Source organism: Rhynchophorus ferrugineus, unplaced genomic scaffold (genome assembly GCF_030347505.1).
Source record: "Rhynchophorus ferrugineus isolate W39M unplaced genomic scaffold, kcgeb_rfMv2 rfM6, whole genome shotgun sequence".
NCBI lineage: Eukaryota > Metazoa > Arthropoda > Insecta > Coleoptera > Curculionidae > Rhynchophorus > Rhynchophorus ferrugineus.
This window is the reverse complement of record NW_027472585.1, coordinates 223,227-244,410: the sequence shown is the minus strand read 5'-3', so window position 1 is coordinate 244,410 and position 21,184 is coordinate 223,227. Positions and strand designations below refer to the sequence as shown.

At 28.3% G+C, this 21,184-nt stretch overlaps 1 protein-coding gene across 4 annotated transcripts; it reads right to left on the bottom strand.

Annotated features, from left to right (window-relative positions):
* Positions 1-189: 189 nt before the first annotated feature.
* Gs2 (Glutamine synthetase 2) lies at positions 190-20,521 on the bottom strand. 4 transcript variants are annotated; one of them, XM_076408624.1, is made up of 7 exons: positions 20,007-20,521; positions 8,228-8,419; positions 6,762-6,936; positions 6,440-6,701; positions 2,590-2,789; positions 1,023-1,162; positions 190-932 (listed from the first exon to the last, which is right to left on the bottom strand). In XM_076408624.1, the coding sequence occupies exons 2-7, from the start codon at positions 8,409-8,411 to the stop codon at positions 784-786; spliced, it is 1,110 nt and encodes a 369-aa protein (XP_076264739.1). In that variant the 5' UTR covers positions 8,412-8,419; positions 20,007-20,521; the 3' UTR covers positions 190-783. The 4 variants fall into 4 exon arrangements, with proteins under 4 accessions (XP_076264739.1, XP_076264742.1, XP_076264741.1 ...); XM_076408627.1 differs by lacking the exon at positions 20,007-20,521 and adding an exon at positions 12,306-12,406; XM_076408626.1 differs by lacking the exon at positions 20,007-20,521 and adding an exon at positions 8,486-8,613.
* Between the last annotated feature and the right edge of the window lie 663 nt (positions 20,522-21,184).

Genomic DNA, 21,184 nt, shown 5'->3' with positions numbered 1-21,184 from the left:
CAGAATTAAATAATTTAAAAATCATCTTTCAGTAAAGATGTTTTATATAGTATTTAAAAGCATGTAAATCGAAAACTCTCTAATTTTTTTGATCAAACAATAACGGAAACTATCATTTCCTATTAATTCATTACCATTAATATTCTGGTTGTTAATAAAAGTTTTAAGGCAAAATAAAACACCATCAAGTTTCTTAATCGATATGTTTATTGAACATCGTTGTACATATAAATGTGTTTCAAAAATTGTGCATAAAGTAACTTATAGAGCAAAATAATAAAATCAATAAATATAATTGATATACTTTTAACATGTGTATAAATAAATATATGGAAATATATCATTAAATATTTTGTTCACAACGTCACAACAGTTTTTTATAATTAGTTTTAAACAATACAACAACATATACATATATAATTACATACAACATTAACTACAACATGATTATTACTTTTATTTTGTTAACTAACATGCACAACTTGTACTTTTTGATATGACATTATCAGATATATTATATATTTAGAATAAAAATCCTAATATACAAATACATTTATAAAATTAGGGGATTACATAAATTTAATAAAACTGCACTAAAAATATGATGAAATGTAAACAAAACAATATTGTAATAAAGAATACAACATTAACGTTTGAAAATAAACGCTGAGAGTATATAATAAGTATTCATTATATGCCACAACATGTTGTGTGGTTAAATGAAGTATGAACGAGGCATCATCCATCCATAAAAATATGCAAATAGGAAGTAATCCTAATAATTTACTCATCTAAGATGCATGTCCTGACTAGAGCTTCGGTTACAGAGTATGGATCGCAATTAGATGCTGGTCGTCTGTCTTCCAGGTAACCTTTCTTTTCTTCGGCGCATCCACGAGGAATTCTAATACTTGCACCACGATTGGCAACACCTAAAAATCACAAATACGTTTTGATATTGATGTTTTTGATTAGATTATTATGGTTATCAGAGAAATGTAAAGTAAATGAGAGTTAATTACCTGCGCTAAAATCGTGAATTGAAGAAGTTTCGTGCTTTCCAGTTAAACGTCTTTCGTTATCTTTTCCTCCATGAGGATCGTAGGCTTGGATGTGTCTCAAGTGTTTTTTGCTAAGTTTGTCAATAGCCTTCTCAATTTCTCTGAAACAGTATTATTAAATAAGTCGCAAGAAGATTAAACATTTTATGACAATGAAGAGCAACATATAGAATCATAAGTTGTAAAAATATATTTGGCATTTTTATTTCTTTTATAATGACGAAAATGATAAATTAACGTTTAGAGTAAATCAATTTCAACATCATATAAATATTTAAGTCCAATGTCCAATTTTCTATTTTTAATCCAGCTTTTTAATAAAAGATAATTCTGAATATAAAATATTGTTACATGCTAATTATTTTTAAATTTGCTAGAAATATCACGGAATGTATTACCGAATTAAAGTTTAATTTCGATATTTTGTGTGGGTAAATTTTTGCCATAAAAAGTGTGGGAGGCTAGAACTTCATTACTATTTCAATGTGTCAACCTCACTAAGAAATAACGTCGTCTTCTTAACTTTCTCAACTTTTTAAGACAGGAATTTTTGCTGTGTGGAATATTATGTTAATAAACACACCTGGAAGCCAAAAGTTATTCAAGGCATTTTAAAATTTTTTTTGCGTTTTCAGAACATAATAAATGCAAACGAGTATTGATGCTTGGTTTTCACAAAGTAAACAAATTACATATGGATAATGTAGAGAAAGTCAAGGTTTTTATATGATAAATTGTTGAATATTTGAAATTATATTTATTGTGAAATGAAGATATCGTGCATTGTTCTGATGCCAATAATAACGTGAGTTATTGTGAAACCAATTTTCTAGGACTAATTGATCGCTACCTATCAAATTGTATTTGTTAAGTAACATTATATGTACGTGTTATTTCATTCGTATGAATCAATTTTCTTTAATTATCAATCATATAAAAATATGTATTCCCTATATCGTTTGCACAATACCAAGAATATTTATTTTAATTGTCTTTTGCGTCTATATTTCATTTCCGATATAAAAAAATAGGGTAGACGCAGTAAAAACAAAGTTTAATATGTCATACATATTAAATATGACTATGACGCACGTGTTTATCTGTTTTTTGTTGTTGCAACTATAGCGATAATAATAAAAATATTTCTGATTTTTGCCTGATTGTGAAATTCCATTGACCTTTGTTATATTGTTTGTTTTTATCTATAGTGTTACTGAAAATCTCAATAGAGCTTAAATAACACGGTATACTATAATCATTTTTATTCCGTTCTTGATTACATAACAAAGGCTTTGCCCCATCTCATATAGTCCAGACATTGCTCAATGTGATTTGATTTATGATACTTATTTTTATTTTTGTGTAACTTCTTGGTGAATAAGAGGTAAAATTTACGTAATGAAGAAGATGTTAAAACAGATATTGATTTCTTATGCTTATAAGGATCAATAACATTGAGTTGGCGACTATCTTGATGGATAAAGGTTTTTTTATGAAGGATGATAGATCTATTATGAAAGATACTTACAGAATACCACCGTCTTCTCTCATGGCCTTAGTGGAGAAGTTTGTATGAGCTCCAGCTCCATTCCAATCTCCCTCCATTGGCTTGGGATCAAAAGTAACAATGACTCCGAAATCCTCGGCTACTCTATGAAGAATGTATCTAGATACCCAAAGCTGATCGCCTATTGAAATACCTTCGCAAGGCCCCACTTGATATTCCCACTGGAAGAAAAAAAAGCATTGATCAACTCATTCACATCATCATTTTAAAATTAAAATATATAACATTTATTCTAGCACCTAAATCAAGTCATTCGAATGTGTTTGATAAAAAATAGACGAAACTGGCGATTTTAGTCAGCTAAATCTGAATTAATGTGGTACTTTGCATGAGTTTTCATGGTAAATTTATTTATTTTGAAATGTTTCAGTCCTTCAGTAGGATGACATCTACTACTTTCAAGTCAAACTACTTTCAACGTGTTACAATACATTAGTATAAATAATAAACAATTGGTGTTTTGTACATACAATAAAATTTAATAACATAAAATATATTGTATTTCATACAATGTAACATGATCATTTAGTGGGACATATAATTATAGAAAATGAGGCTGAATTATATAGATGTCTATTATTTCAATAAACATCAGTTACATAAAGTAGGTTGTTAATTTATATAGTTTAACCTTTGTTTTATTGAGCATCCTATCGCGTAGTTAATCTGCAAAAATATAAACAACTGCTTGTGAGGAAATAAATCGTCAACACGACAGGAAATAATAATAACACGAAAATAAATATATAATAACAATAAGCGTAGTAATTTGCTTAAAAAAATGTATTTATCATAAACAAATATACTAAATGTTAAATGATTACTCAGAATTTATGCAACAATGACTACCTGGAACGATGGAGTGATAAACAACTTATAACCTATTACTATAGAAGTGAATAAATCCTTGATAATTTATTGACCGTTTGTTAGTAAAAACTAAAAAGGTGAATGTTCAACCAGGGTGATCTCATATTGTGAATCATTGATTGCACCAAATAATGAACAATGACATCGATTTCATCCATCTTTTGTTGAAATTTTTAATTCTATTAACTTTTAATTTATCTACTAAAAATTGACAATGTTAGAATAATGATTTTAAACATTAAACTGAGATCGAACGAAGCTTTGTGATATCAAAATTATGAAACGTAGTACTTATAACACACGATTTCTAATCGTCGGTCTCTGCCTATTAGCAACAGTTTAGTTTTTAAACGTTCATGTTAAAAGTAAACGAATTATTGTATAAAAATTCAAAACAAACACATCAGAAAAAGAGAAATAAGTTGAACATTAGATTGTCTTTAGGGATATGGAATTATTTTCTTGGTTTTGATAGTATCGAGACTCGCAAGATCCTTTTAATTTAAAAATAAATACTACACCTAATAAGAATAATCAGTAAATAATTTTAAGAAATCAACCAAAAATATTTTTTGTATTATCTGCCGCGATAAGAAATACGGTTTTGTTGCATTTTATAGTACAAATTATACAGTAACATTAAGTACGCCATTAATATGCGTATCATGCTTGTAAATAGCAAAATTTGCATCGATTTTGATGCATTTTAAAGACAAATGCTTCCGTTGCCTATTTTTGATTCATTTCAACACAATAAAATGTACTCTACGCCAATGATTTTTCGAAAGTAGTAACAAACCAGTTTTAAACCTAAATTTACAAGATGGACTGTATCAAAACATTTTTATTAAGCTCCAAAAACGAATTCAAGGCATTTTGATTAAATGGAAATAATTAGTCAGCGGCGTCCCTTGTCTCCTTATGTATAATTTTACGTAATACTATCCATAACATAATTATGTAATATAATAACAGTGTAAATTAAAAAAAATTTATTTTATTTAACCAAGCCTTAATAAATGTGAAAGTTAATGGCCTCTAATAATGTAAAAAATCTTCGTCATAAATAAATAGTATTTATAAATAATGTTTGCTAAATAGATTTAAATAAACATTTGGATTTATGACGTGCAAATTACTCTAATAAAAAAATATCCCATTGCAAAAAATATTTTTTTTTAGAAGAAGAAACTAACATTACCCGAATGACATGGAATGAAATTATGTAGATGTATAAATTAATATTTGTTGAAAAAATATTTGTTCCTTCGAAAGCTTCTTTTCATAGAACTTCATCGAATTTCAAAGAAGTAATAATCTCGATCGCTGGCCAAGATTTCCCAAAGGTCTTAAATCGATTTGTCCAATACACGAAAATAAAAAAATGAGAAATAATCCCCTGTGAATATTCAACATTATCCAATATAAAAATGTTAATTAGTATGAAATTTGAAAAAAGAATAATCAAATTTAGACTTTACATACAAAGAAAATAACTTAAAAATATCACCCAGAAATATACCATTAATAGTAATTATAGCTTCATTTTTTAACAAGAAGTGCTAATTTGCTTCATGGAAATCACTAATTGCATGTAATTGGCTACTTGTATCATTGGCAATGGTGTAAAAAAGACCGAAACAAACACATTAATTTGTATTCGCCAAAGATTCGTGATCAACGTGGGTATCTATATATTTTTTCCAAGAATATACTGACTACTATTTCAAAATATAACTGACTAAAAATAGATCTATATTTATAAAAAGTGCTGGTTAAAGTTTTATTTCTTAAAAATCATTCGACGACTTGAAATTAAGTCCATAGATCTAAATGTTATATTTCTTAGATATTATTATGTTTAATTATATAAATTAAAGTAACACGCTGACGTCAAATTTAGCTTTTTGATATCACTGAATATCTGAGATTAATTTATATTCGCCTTATAGGAAGTAAATCATAATTGAAATAAAGATGAATTATATTAATATTCCAGTAAATTCATTAATTATTTGATTGTTTAATGATAAAACAAATTTTAACTTTAACATTAAGATATATGAATTTTAAGATATGAATAACCACTGAAAGGTAAATAAATATTTCGCACGCATTATATTAATGTCCTGACAATTTCTGGAATTGTGCCATGGAATTCCTAGTTTCGAGTATCCGCTGAAAAAGGCCGTTCATGAAAATCAATGAGCACAAGTCCGCTCTCTCTGGTTAAATTTATTATTGGCGCGTAAAATAAAAAATGTCGTCTATCATAAATATATTGTTTTAATTTATATAAAAAGCTACTAGAGTTCATCTAACTTTTTTATCAAACATATGCGTGCAAAAATAACAAGTTATAAATAACGCACAGAAATAAAGCAGATTGATGTATAATCTGGTTCGTAATCATCAGGCAACTATTTCATTGAAATTTTGTAAAATTAAAATTATTATATATTCCCAAGATGGTTTAGAATTTTATTTTTGGTAAGCTAAGAAGGTAAACAATTCTGATCGAAGCAACTATTAATAACGAACTGGTGAATTGATGAATATAGCAGATGAGATTTTATATTCTGCTATAATAGGCTAAAAATTGACTTTGCAAAAGTCACTAGATTATTTTAAAGATAAAAACGTAAGAAGTACTTCCAACAGTCGGAAAAAAGATTTGACAAACGTGTCGTATCTAATGGAAAGCACTTTGAAGGTCAAATTTTATAAGAAAGTTAAAAGACTTTGTAACAAAAGAAAAACCAAGATTATTCTTTGTTTGCGATTTTTCCCATCTCAACGAGCCTCCGAAATATCCATTTTCTATTTTAATGTACCCATAATACTGAAATATTTCTTATTTATATTTTAATTGTGAAATATTCTCAATATAAATTTCAAATATCACATTATTTCTACTTAATTAAAACTCTGAATAAATTACCTGAGCTGGCATGACTTCTGCGTTGGTTCCGGAAATATTTATGCCGGCATATAAACAGGCTCTGTAATGAGCTTCCACGATGTCCCTAGCATATACTTTATTAGCGCCTACGCCACAGTAGTAGGGTCCCTGGGGACCGGGGAAACCGTTCTTAGGCCATCCTAATGGCCTCAGATCCATATCCAAGAGAGTGTACTCTTGTTCAATGCCAAACCAGGGATGACTATCCTTAGCTGCTTCCATAGCTTGCAAACAACTTTGCCTATAAATTCATTGGTTGCATATAATTTTCTGATTAGTTCTTTATTTTTAAGGGACAGACCTCTTGTTAGTTTCCGTTGGTTTTTTATTATACTTGTAGGTATCACAGAGCACTAGCTTGTTGTTTCCTCTGGTGAAAGGATCACTGTAAATTGCAACAGGGAACAGGTAGGTATCGGAGTTGGATCCTTCAGCTTGATAAGTCGAACTTCCATCGTAATTCCAGATCGGCAACTCTGAAAGAAATATACCGTCAGTAATTGTAGTAATTAGATTCAAAATCATTTGCTTCTGACTGCATACATGTTAGAAAGTGAAATAAATATATAACAATTAATATAAAAAGTATACAAAAATAACTGAAATGACTTTTGGGTGTGATAAGAATTTAAACACAACATCTTAAAATACATATTTTATTACTTGGTAAGATAAGTTTTTAAAATATCATTAAAATTATATATAATACAGTATTATATATAATATTTTTGGTCGGAGAATTATTAGTGTAAAGCAAAACAAAGTAATTGCAGATAAGTATTTTTTATCGAAGCTTTCCTAATTTGAACAATACAATACAACGGCCGCCCTGTATATAGCAGTTGATTAACTATGTTGAACACGTTTACTTTCATAAATCTCTTAAATGATTGCAAGGAGTGTTGTGAGCGAACGCTAAAAACACCGATAAATAATGGATGAACTCTAGTTTCATCATCCTATGCACTACATAAATTTAGCTTTCGTTCATGATTTTTATTGTTACTTTATATACCCGGTAAGCCCGTAAAAAATCCGTCTCAAAAGATTAGAAGGATTTCCAACAACCTTATCATCAAATTACCGTTACTGATTGAAAATCTAAAATCTGACAATAAAACGACACGATTTCAAAAAATCTATAATTTTATCTTTTTATAATCAATCACATTTGATTTCAATTAACCAGAATCAGACAGATTTAATAATTGCGGCTTCCATCAAATCTAAATTTTTGGACATACTGTCTTAATTATAGATTTAGGAAAACCACACATTTTATTAAAATATTTTATCTAATTATTTCTTTAGAATGACAGTTTCCGTGTAATTTTTGGGGTAATAATATATGACAGAAATTACATTTAAATCTTAGAAAATATAAAAGGAAAAAATTATTTGATTCTAAGATGTTAGAAAAGTTGATTTAATAAGGGTGAGTTTTATTTTAAGTTGACTACCGATTATAAAAAGGAATAGTAAAAAATAAGCCTATCACATAAATAGAAAAATGTGCGACGTGATTCCAAGAAAGAAGAAATGAATTTTCCGTAAAATAAAAAAATTATTAATAATAGATGCTTCCACTTGTAATGAATTGTTCAACATCTCAATATATAATGAAGATTATAAAAATGATTTTTGTTTCCCCCTAGTTGTATAGCTTCTTATTGAATTAAAAAAGGAAAAACTTATTTCAATCGATTTTAGCGTCATATTGAAATACGATAAGAATGTCAGGACGTTTGATTCTATAAAAGTGCTTACCTTCTGGTTTTACAGGCACGAAATCTAGAGTTCTCGTTTTCCCTCTGACATTCTCGCCAGTCCCGTCAATCCAAATATAAGTGGCTTGAACTTTACCATCGGGAAGGGGCAGTTTCATGTACTCAGCCAAAACCGTTTTATTCAACGCCGCATTCGGCGAATGTTCTAATGTTGGGTTAGGCATCTTACAAACTGAAACAAAATAAGTTAACAGTATTATCCACCGATCACTCTCGTTTATCACTAACAGGGTCTTACTTAGGCTATCGTGTATAATTTCAACTCTAATTACTGAAACTCAACTGACGGAGATTCTTAATATCATCCGTATTTATGTAACAGAACGCGAGTTACGATAAGCTTTTTAAGCGATATGTCAATTTTATCTAATCGATATACACAAACGATCTTTTAATGTCCGTAATTTGATTCAAAATATTTGGAAAACAAACGTAATTTTTATGGTCACGATAAAGGCAATTAAATGAAAAATAAACATTCAATTATGAAATAATATCGTTAAGATCGATTTCATAAGCTTTTTTTAATGTCTCTCGTTTTAGCTATTCGTTACAATCAGTCAAAATTACTGTAAATGGTTAAAAGTAACAAGTTTGACAATTGAAGCCTACGGACTGCTTAATAACCATCCGATCTTATCCGATTGTTGGAGTAATAATAAATATAGCCAGTCTAATAAAGCAGCTGACCACTTCATAAATAAAATAAAAATTTCGAATATATTGCCAATCCAGTTTGTAAAAATATAAAATTGGTTTTAAATTTGGATTCTTTTTACTCATTTTATGCTAGTACAGGAACATGTAACAGAATAAGCCTATAGAACTCGATTTCGATTGATACTTTTTGGCCATGTTGCAAAAATTATTCAAAATATTAGTGATAATAAAAGTATTTTGTATGCTTCCATGTCAACTTCTTGCATCTTTCAGGCAACATACGAAATAAATATTGTTCTAAACTTGACATAATGTCATAATCTAACCAAATCATTATATAGCTGTCTCGATACTAGTCAACATTTGAACAAAATCAATATAATAACAATCAATATATTAAACTTGTTTAGACAACAAAAATCCAAATGGAGGGGTTCGAAAATATGGTATTTAATAGAATAATTCATGATCTTAAAACTGTACTTGCAATACTAAAACGGCATTAAATAAACAAAGATAAGAGTTTTTACATAAAATCTAATTGCAAATAGTAACTAACCCTCTTGATAAAATTATATTTTATCTAAACATAAAATCCGAATATCAATAACGACTAGTAAATTGAACAAACGCATTAATCCCTCCAATTAGTAGATTTTACTGTAATTGTTTACTTTATCTCGACAAACCGAAAAGGCAGGTAAATTACTCTTTGGCCAGACGGTAATTTACCTTTTCCCTGGCGTATTTTCAGAAAATTTCAATTACCTTTATGCATCGTACACGCTTGATTTAACATTGAAAGTTCAAATTTTCCCGGAACGTCGGCTATAATTAATTCGTCTACGTATTTTGGTGGTAAAATCGATTTAATCCGGGACTTTATCGAGATGTTCGATGTTTGTATACTGTCCTAAATTATACTTTGACTTCATTTACACGCTAGAAACATGGATGTTACGTTGTTTATCGCTGAAATAATCACTTTTAATTATTCAAGATTCATTATTTGAGTTGAAATTCAAAAGTTTGTACTAAAAATAATGACATAATTACAATAAATAACACTGTTGACATCATTATCTTCGCCAGTGTCCCACTGCCGATATGTTTTGACGAATACATTATTTTTTACTACTTTTTTGCTTGTTTAAAAAACAAGCTCGTAACTGTTCGTATCAGACAACTGATAAAAATTCAAATGAATGATCTCAGGTCTTGAAACGTATTCTGAATGCAGATTAACGTGTTTATCTTAATTTTACGAGAGAGGCGCATTTATACATTTTTATCAGTGTCAACCTATTAGCAAATGTGTAAAAAACCGGACAGAACCGGTTATTTGATCGAAACTTGGGCCGATTAATTATCACCAGAGATACACGTATATCATTACATATAAAAAGATACTGTGATTGGAATAAAGTGTCCAAAATAGTCAGAATCACGCAACCTATGATACAACCGCAATAAACTAGTAGTATTTGAATGATAAAATTGCCGGCTTGGTGGTGCAATGGTAAAGGCGGCAGGACAGTCCTCCTACTGTTGCGATAGCCGCGGGTTCGAATCTTGCTGGGACATGATCGTAAATTTATGTTTGTGATTGTTTAAAATTTGTGATTGTCCTAGGCAAGAGTGTAAAATCCGACAAGGAAAAAATGATCCCAGTTACGCCAGTAACCAGTCTGGCTAAGACCGAATATCTTCTGGAATAATTTCTGCAGTTGGTAACTCGCCAGTCGGTAGGTTTAATGCTGAGGACTGTGGTTCGGAGCCCACGTTAAACTATTGATCCAGTTCAGATAAACCCATAGTTGGTAAAAGGAGACTTTAAAATATATTTTTAAAAAATGTTAAAATTATTTTTATAATTTACTTTAAGGGGCAATCATATTAACAAATATTTTATACAACTGTTACTCAGAAATGCTATTTTAAGAACTCAATAAAGTATAAATGAACTTCAATAAATTGACGGAAAGTTACGAAAACAGAAATGAAACAAAAAATACTTTGTTTTTTATTTTAATTTGGGTCAACTTTAATATAGCTCAAACAATGCACTATGTGCTCGATTTTACAATTTCTTGCAAATTTTTTGTAACTTTCAGAATCAAACAACAATATAGTTTCTATTAATGGAAAATCCTTTAAATAATATTGAGTATTATTGGATGGTTATAGGGGGCTGTAAACCACAGGAGCCACTAGACTTTTCATATTTGTCAAAAAATTGGTTACAGTGATTACAGATATACGTTAATAAATATACAGAAGCACTGGTCTATTACAAAATAAATACCGTTTGAACAAAATATAAGATGAAATGTCCAAAGACAAAAAAGTCAATATCCGAAAGGGGCAAAAACCGACAGAAATTTGTTGTACCATAGGATAGATACGCTAAACCTTTAGCTGCGTTTTCATAAAAGAATTAGAGCTGAAACTGCTACTTCATCAAAAGTTCAAATTTAAAATTTACTGTATTAGTTATAATGAAGCTTTCTACATATTTAAGTGCTCAAATATGTTGTATTCATGTGTCCAAATGAAGGACTTATTCTGAATAATATCCTCCAGATGTCAATTTAACGACATGAAAGGTACATTGAGAGAAAACCCTTCGAATAATGATTATATCAATACTGGACACGTTGATTTTATTGGATTAATCCTATTACAATCAAATCACACTTGTACGTAACAACGCTCAACTTCACGTTGCTCCGGTAACTGAGAAGGTAATCTTTATTTTGGGATAGACAGTATTCGCGTAAGCGGCATATCCACCAGACTTGACCCTATTCGATTACCGTATTTATATTTACTGTTGCAGTGCAGCTGGCTTCAATAAATAAACAGTTTCAACTACAAGGCGATGTGCCTAAATTAGTTTGATGTTTTTATAACCTCGAAAATCTCCAAGAATATTTTTTCATGGTCTCAGAAAACACTAGATTCAAGATTATTTAAAGAAATTAATTCACTGAAAAGTTATATACCTAACATATTAAAGGAAAATGTATATGAAAGATCATTTAAAACATTATATAGATATAGCGAATTGCTTATAGGATATGGAAGTACGTCATTTATTATATCAAGTATAAATAATTATAATAAACCACTACGAAGCCAAAATAGGTGAACCGTAAACTTGGATAGGCATCAAATGTTACGGCTGCATCGTTATTATTTTCAGTTTTATTTCCCACAATGTAATCACAAAACTGCCTTCGTAACAGATGCACTTAATCTTTTATTTGCAAATCGCAAAAGTGTTATTTCACATTACGTATGTATTAAGAGAGGTATATATTAAGGTCAAGGAAAGGAATTGCTATCGATTACTCTTGATAACCACTGATAAAAATAATCGCATTCTATTGGCTTACCTAACAATAATCCTGAACATTCGTCAAATTCACAGATCTAATATTTTTGTAAAACTCAACTCAACTGGCGAAAATCTCTCGAGTACTATCATCGATCTTATTCGTGATCAGATTAAACAATGTCTACACTAAAGCATCTATTTATAAATATATTCGTGTCAAAAATTAACACTTGTTTGCCGAATATTAAAAGTTTTCAAACATTCCGATAGTGTATTTTATTAAGGGGCTATCATAAACAGCTGTTTTAACATCCAGACATGGATTATCGTCGAGGTTGAGCAGAACATTGTAAAATATCCTCTTATATTTGATACTGTTTGCTTTTTAACTTAATAGGTATAGATTATAAAGTATGTAGCCGGAAAAAACCAGATATATATTACTATTAGCAACTCTTTGTAATTCGCGAATATCTTACATAAACAAATTGTTTAAACTCAATATAAGAAACCATTAAATAAGTAAAAGTTAAAGATATATTTAATATTACCAAAATAATAAGTAATAATACTAAACCATTGAAAGATAGGTTATTGATACATTCGACTTAATTAATTATTCGATAATTTTAATTATACAGTATATATATATATATATATATATATATATATATATATATATATATATATATATATATATATATATTGCCTCTAGAAGTGTATAGAGTAATTAGCAACATAAATAATAAATATTTGAAACTAAAAATTTTAAGCAATAGGCAGTGTAGATAAACAAGAAAGAATATTTGAATCAATTAAAATAAATGTATTTTCCTTTTTCATCCTAATATTGTATAAATCATGTATACATGTATACTGTTAATACATGACCGGAGCTGTATAAAACGATAGAAGGATATTCAGTGTCAGTTCAATATAGAGTTACGTAATTAGATACGTAATATATTAATTAATTATACCCTTACTCCTTTTTAAATGATTTCACAAAAGCGTAAATTAACTCAGCAGTGTATATAATTATGCTTATTAGTATTAAACATCAGATAGTTTTAATTAAACTCATGTGATACTGGGTAAAATATTTTAATTGTCCTCCATGCTAATGAGAGATGCTAAATATATATGAATTGGCCAAAATTAATTCGTGAGGAACTGTTAATTATTCTTAATTAAACTGCTGTTCACACGTTCATTGAATCCTGTGTTTTAAATCGAATTGTTTTCAACTACCATAATTCTAATACACCTTTATAACCGGACAAAACCAGACAGAAGTTATTAGCAACAACTTTTATTCGCAAATATGTTGTACACATAAAGCACTGACCATTGACACATGATATTTAACTTGATTTTATTCACCAGAAACGACTTCTTTGTTTGAACCTAATTTCTTATCTTAGAGAATCTTTTGAAGGCATGTAATACGTTAATAATCCTTGGAAGGTAGAGAGGAATTTGAAACGTAATTCTTTTAATTTCAAATCTTAAGTATCCGGGCAGAAACTGATTGAGTCGCAGACAGACAGTTTTAGTAACTTTGAATAAAACACCTTTTAAACTAGTTACCATTTCCCATAAAGCAAAATTAAGTTAAGATCCTCCATTCTGTTTTGAAAAATTTGAACAAAAATTCTATATGTTTGGAAGTAACGTATATAAAACAAAATAAATTAAAAAATCCATATACCGTTATAATAAGCTTCTCAATATGTTAACCAAATACATTTTAGATCGTAAATGCCTTTTAATGCAGCATGTGAACGAGAATTTCTCATAGTAACAAGAAAATTCTATATTTAAATGTATTCTTATAATGAGGACGCCCACTTTAAGATCATTATTTAACTTTCGTAATGATAAAAGTATATTTAGATAAAGATAAATCTAGCAACGTCTGATTGAAGCAATAAACACTTGAATGTAGTGTGTACTCTTAATTATAAAAGTCGATGGCTGATAAAAATTGATGTTACATGAAATGGTGCACAATACAAGTGCTTTAAATTTTATAGAGCTTGTGTAGTCGACGATAGTGTAATATTTTATGTATAATCACCTAATACAGCATTTCCTTTGAGTGCCGTTGTTTGGTAGAATTTAAAATGTTTCTATTTGTGCTGTTAATTTGATGAAATATACTATATTTTAATGCCTATTATTTTTTATTTATAGCGATTTTCGTTTTAATACTACAGCTAATTCGTCATTAATTTAAGGACATAATTTATATTGTAATTGTACTTTTACAATTGTTATTTATATATTTAAAACCTCTTCTTTAATAAACAAATGAATATAGAAATGATAAGATATGAAACGATAGAAATAAAAGGATTTTCCATATTTAATTAAACATAAATGAAATGATCCACAGATCTTATACACAAATATATAAAGTGCAAAAATAGATCAGTATCAGTCCCATACAGACACATTTTAATATTATAAAGTTTATATAAAACAAGGAAATGTCTTAATTTTCCTTCTTAGGAACATATAGATTTCATAGAAAATATAAAAAGTACTGTTTGCTGACATAAAAAATAAAAATTTGCTGGCACCTATGCACTCTTATCGAAAATTTTGGTGGCCATTTTTGACACATATCAACTGAGGCACACATGATAATAATTTGATAGTAAACAATGAAAGGTACTATATAAATCACAATAAATAGATTGATAACATGATACTGTTAAAGAAAAACTTGCTTTGGTTTGGAAATTTTAACTCATCAATAATCCCAAATATTATATTACAAATATTACATTCCTTATTAACACGGTTAGTGAAGAACATAGTCTAAGCATCTAAGTCTAATAAAACATATATGAGATCAATTAAAATGCTTCATTGGATATAGTTCTTAAGCTCAGTTATTTTCGTCTCAAACGTTGTATTCAACGGAAATTTGGTAATTTAATATATGTTAATCAAATATGATAAAAATATGAATAATAATAATTGCAGAAGTTATTAAAACAATATCATTTAATGATTTATTAAATATTATATAATATTTAAACTAATTAAATTATTTTCTATGCTACTAGTATTTAGATACTTTAATAGTACATTACACTGGTGTCTTCACGTTTTCTAAACTATACATTTTAAATTAAGTCAAGTGCAATCAGCGTAATATTTCTAAAAATGTGTGAAGTAAGTACAACACTCGTACAACCAGTAAACAAATGATAACGATTCTGGCCTTGCGGATGACATAGTAGGTTCGTGGCGCCACGCTAACCTCACGTGAATTCTGAGAATAATCGAAAAACAATGTTAACAAATGAATGGGAAACACCAAACGTGATCCAAACTGGATAATTATTATTTTGGCACATGGTCCATCCTTGTTTTTTTTTTGACATTTTCTAGGTGGTCGTTTTTCAATTCCTTTGTCAGCGAAGATGCTGATCAAAATTGTATTATTTTTGTTCCCAAAATAGCCACAAACAAAAGCAACCTTGAAACTTCCTGTACAACGTTAAACAGGGAGTAATAAAATTATAGTGATCAAGTTTTAATTGGTAATCGGAACTTGGGGTTATAAACTATATAGGTTCCATAGAGACGTCTAGAAGAACATTTTATAAAACATTCTTAAACCAAAATAATTATATTATTCTAAACATTGCCGAGACAGATGAATATGTCAAAATATCCTTCAAAATTGACACTACAGAACGAATATCCTAATATAAATAATTGAATTGGACTAATACAGACCATATCGTTCAACTTAATTAATTTTCTTAATATTTTCATAAATTGACCCCCGCCATTTTTATCAATATAGATATCAAAAATCACATAATATTTTATCTAACACAAATTTTGTTTTTGGGAGAAACGCTTAGCCACCCCAGACATTAAAGATATAATCTCATAGCCTAAATTAGCAATATCTAATGCCAAGGTTGAAAACCTATCGTAAAATAGAGATTTGCAAATAATCTAATGAATAAACAACGTTCTTTTACTAACACATATTTCAATTAATTCTTGTAAACCCAATATTTATTTCATAATTATAGTAATATACAAATTTACTATAAAACTATTGTTATTGTTATATTATATTACCCAGAAACTATTGTGTTAAAAAAGGATTTTTGTTTAATAAAATCTTGAAATGAATGACCAGAATTATTAAAAAAAAAAATTTGATGGAATGCAGCAACAGTTCACCTACTGGTGCTATTGTCGGAGGCTCAAAGCATGGGAGTTTGTAATTTACGTTTGGAAATATATATATAGGCGAGTATATTACAGACTTAGAGTAACAAGACAAGGGGTAACTGTACCACCACTAATCTAGATGGACAAGACCGGATTATTTCTATGACGGAAGTTACTCGTCAGTCAGCTTAAAACGAGTACGTTTTTTTTGCTTATGTCAAATAGTATATAAGTGTAGAAAATTTCTTTGTATACCTGTATATCATACATAAAACTCAATTAATGTTTATTCAATAAATAAACATATTTTTTCATCTCATATGAAAGCTCAGAATGTTCTTCAGGTGCTGGCAAATTAATTTTCACAAAAATATTTTCAAAGAACTCCTAAGAATTGATAAATGAAATATGTCAAATAACGCACAAACGCTACTGGCTTTGTAATTTAAAAAAATATCAATCATAACTGCCTCTCACGACCAGAACCTTGTAGTTTTTATGTTATGAATAGCATTACTAAAAAGTAGCCGAAACAAACGATAAAAACAACAATATTCCAAAAATGTTTATTGTAATTTTTTGCTCTCTTATCCTCTGGTTACCGTGATACGAGTATAAAACTGAAATTCAGTTTTATAAAGTAAAACTAGTTATTGTGAATAATAAACATCATTTGAAGGCGTGCCATAAATCAAACGGTTTGGCAGAATGTCAGTGGGTCAGACCAAATTAAATGATATAAAAGTTACCAAGTGTTGGCAGTATATTCATTCCCATTTTAATATGAAACTTTTCTATATATACATTCGTTATACAACATTGCAATCTAGTATTTATATTTGCATTAGATGGTTGAAAGTACATAATTTTAAAGAAATATTTTTTAATATGATAAATAGATAAAATTTAGGTCTCCAACTAAATCATTTAGCGGCCCATTTTAATTTATTATGATATCTTATGGCAATGAGATGAATTAGTTACTGTAATGGATATACTATACTTTATTCGGGATATGATATTAATTATTTTTAATACAAATATAGCATAATTCAACCTAAAATTGTCTAAACACTTAAAATTTTTTATACATATATTCCTAACTTTACTATTAATTTCGTTACGTTGTCAACGACATGTCAAAGTTGAATTGTTAAAAAAAACATGATTATACCACATATAATCTAATTAGTCTGGAATATAGTACAAGGACATTGAAACGGAGAGATAGTTACGATTAGTAAATTAGGACCGTTTCCTTCTATATAAATAAATATTATCTTATATATTTTACAATAATAATGAGATAGACAACATTACTATTATATTAATATCTATTATATAAACAGTTATCAAGTTATATATTGTCAAACTATGTTAAAATAAAAAATGCTGAAATACAACTAAAACTTAAAAATGCGGGATATATTTTAAACGGCTCCACAATAAACAAAATTAAAGAAAATATGTATATATTACGCTTTAAATACATTGTGTTTGGTAATAGTATTGCTGTTTCAAGAATAATCTAATCCTATATACTAAAATAAATAGTGACAGATAGTAAAATCCGGTGCTGTCATATGAAATGAATTTTATTGTTTCAATACGACAGAATAGACCAACTTGATGAAGACCAATTCAAAAACATAATTTGGATTACTAAAACTATAAAGTGGATTCGCAGCCTTTATAATACTAAAATATTAATGTTTGCATCACATTAAAAACATGATTTTCAATATATCTCAAAGTCCTTTTCAACGCACTTAATTCCGAATAAAATCAATTTTATTATATATCAAGATTATAACATAACTTATGTATTATAATATTTCTTTAACAGTTGTGCTAATAAAAAAAACAATAATATTTACTAATGATTTGCCATCACTAATCATCAGCGAGTTTCTGATATTGTTTCAAAATAGTTTGACTAATGTTTTACGCGATAACAACAATAAACCCATTGTATACATAGCATGCCGCATAAAAATGATATGTTCAATAGTGATTATCGTTAACTACCTGGAACACAAAGGGGATTTTCTTTTTAATGTTGTAGATTTACAATGTATTTTTAAAAGAGTCAGTTGGTTCAGGTATATCGATTGATACGCTTAGTTCTATTGTCATTTTTAATTCTTCAATATTTTAAAAACACTAATGATGTAATTTTACTACATACGCAAAAACATTCATTTGAAATGATGTTGTTTACACATTAATGATAACATTTTTTACGTAAATTTTATGTTTTAAAGTAATAAATTTTTTCGATATTATTTTGAATTATATTTTGTAATCGACAATCTCAATGTGTCAACAGTCTCTCTTCTGATTGGTGATTTTATACAGCGTTATTTTTGGCATTTAATCTTCCTAAACTAAGTCTCGTATTGATAATTTGACAGATCAACAGGTTGTTTTTAAAAAGTGAAAATCGGATAAATACCAGCAACATTTTTTATCATTAACTTTCTCCGCAATATATCAATTAAAATCAAACCAATTTTATTTGACGCATAAGATAGCTGGTATAACAGGAATTTATTTTATTACAACGAAATCAATAAAATGATGGTAGGTAATTAAAGTTCCATATATGTTATAATAGTATACTCAAACAATAATAAATAAAAAAAAACATAATGTATAACTCTTGTTGCAAAAAAACAACGCTTGGTGGGCCAAATTAAGCTTATGTTTAATGTTAAGCAAAAAAGGATAAATCATCAAATTATTTTCAAGGACTTCCACCTTTGGTAAATTATTCCAATTTAATCATTATTACATCAGCTAAAACATGATAGATACGACTGTAATTTGTTGTAAAACAGTTGATTGAGATGTCTAAAAAATATATTTCAGTTCCTGTTTATATAGTAGCAAAAATGTTAAAAAACAAGATTACGTCCTAATTATAAATTATGTTTAAACAAAAGGTCGCATTCCGGTAACCCAAACAAAAATATTTAGATATCAATCATTAACACCACATGTTATTATATGCCAAAACAAAATTGCAATAAATAATTTCTAGCAAAATATTGTTTATCATTCACATCAATCATTTTCCATGCAAATGTACAATAATTTATTTCATTTATTTATGCGGCATTATAATAAACAGATAATAAATATACTACTGTTTATAATAAATACTTTGGTTATATTTAAAAACAATTTATATTTTGACCATTTTACTATATTAAAAAGGAATATTCTGCTTAAATTCAAAAGGAAATTAACGAAACCTTTTAAGTTAAACTTTCTCCCAGACCTTTTACTTCTCGTTAATTTCAAACTAATTATTTAACTGAAATAATTAAACTGTATCTATTTATGATTAATGTTCATGTTATAACCAGAAAGTACAAAGAAATGAATATATCCCATTCAGAATAAAAGACACAACGGCTTTTATCATTGTTTCAATGACATTGAATCAAAAATGTAGGTCGTTGAAAATCAGCAGCGATGACTATTGAAATTTCGAAGAAATTAAATGGGCAAGGAAAAACAAATGTCTGCAACTAAAACGACTTACCTTGTAAAATCAGCTGATTGGCGAACGCTATTTGTTTATAAATAGATTCACAGAACACATACAATCCCTGCCGAATGTAAACACGGAATAAGGAGGTGTCCTTTCGCTAACATTTTATATCAGCTCCTGATCGGAAAATGCTGCGCAGGTCCGTTGCAGGAAAAACGGCGGTTGGATATATTCAAGTACCTATCTATCTGTTTTCAATCTTCCTTTGTTTGTAACATCAAAGCAAAAAATAATTAAATATTGCATTGAAACCAGTCAAATTTGAAACAAAGAAAAAGTATCTTTTAACATAAATTAATAATATAATGGCAAAGCCACTATTAACACATTAAATCTTATAATTAAGAAATACAATGTGATTTGATACAAGTTAAATTTATAATATTAACTAATATAAAAGGCCTAGTAAAAATATCCCCTCCAGCTATATGACTTGATTAAAACTTACATTTTCTTAAGCGAATAAGAGGAATGTTTGTTAACATTGTAATTATACACATTATAATAAAGGAAATATTACTCCTTGGCTTATTTTAAATATTCGTAGAACTGCGTCCTGATGATAATTTTTAAAACAAACCACAGAAAACAAAATTATATATAATAGATATCATTATTCTCATCTTTTTCACTGAAAGTCTAGAATTTTTTGTATATAACACAGTATATTTATTATTTTATTATAAATTACTTCAATACGAAAAATATTTCCCAAAGATACCCTATCACTTGGATCGATTCTTTAGAACCCCATAATTAATAACAACTAAACCTCAAATAAAAAATATTATTAGGTATGCTTTACTTAAAACGACCAATATAAAATAATGTTATTTAAAACGTGAAAGTAAGATTGAATATATATTAACAACATGACTTTCAGGTATTATCAAATTTGTTTTGCTCACCTTAACACCTCACAGATCTTAAAAGAGTCAAAATATTACATTTTTAAAATTAGCAAAGCAGCCAGCCTAGACCCTTCCAGAAAACTGAATATAGTTACTAGTGTAACAAAGATAGTTGCTCCCTGTTGATTGTATTTTAAAATTATATCTAGTGACAATGATACATGTATATCTGCCAGTGTCCCATATTCAACAACGAATACAAATTAACATTCATATCTTGAAATTGACAACGTTTATGTTCATAGTAATGTAAAAACA

Bases quoted from the DNA above. Each gene is read 5' to 3' on its own strand.
- Gs2 (XM_076408624.1), bottom strand. From the start codon at position 8,411: ATGCCTAACCCAACATTAGAACATTCGCCGAATGCGGCGTTGAATAAA. The intron at 6,702-6,761 runs GTCTGTCCCTTA...ATGAATTTATAG, and splicing joins CCAACGGAAACTAACAAGAG to GCAAAGTTGTTTGCAAGCTA. The intron at 2,790-6,439 runs GTAATTTATTCA...TTTTTCTTCCAG, and splicing joins CAGAAGTCATGCCAGCTCAG to TGGGAATATCAAGTGGGGCC.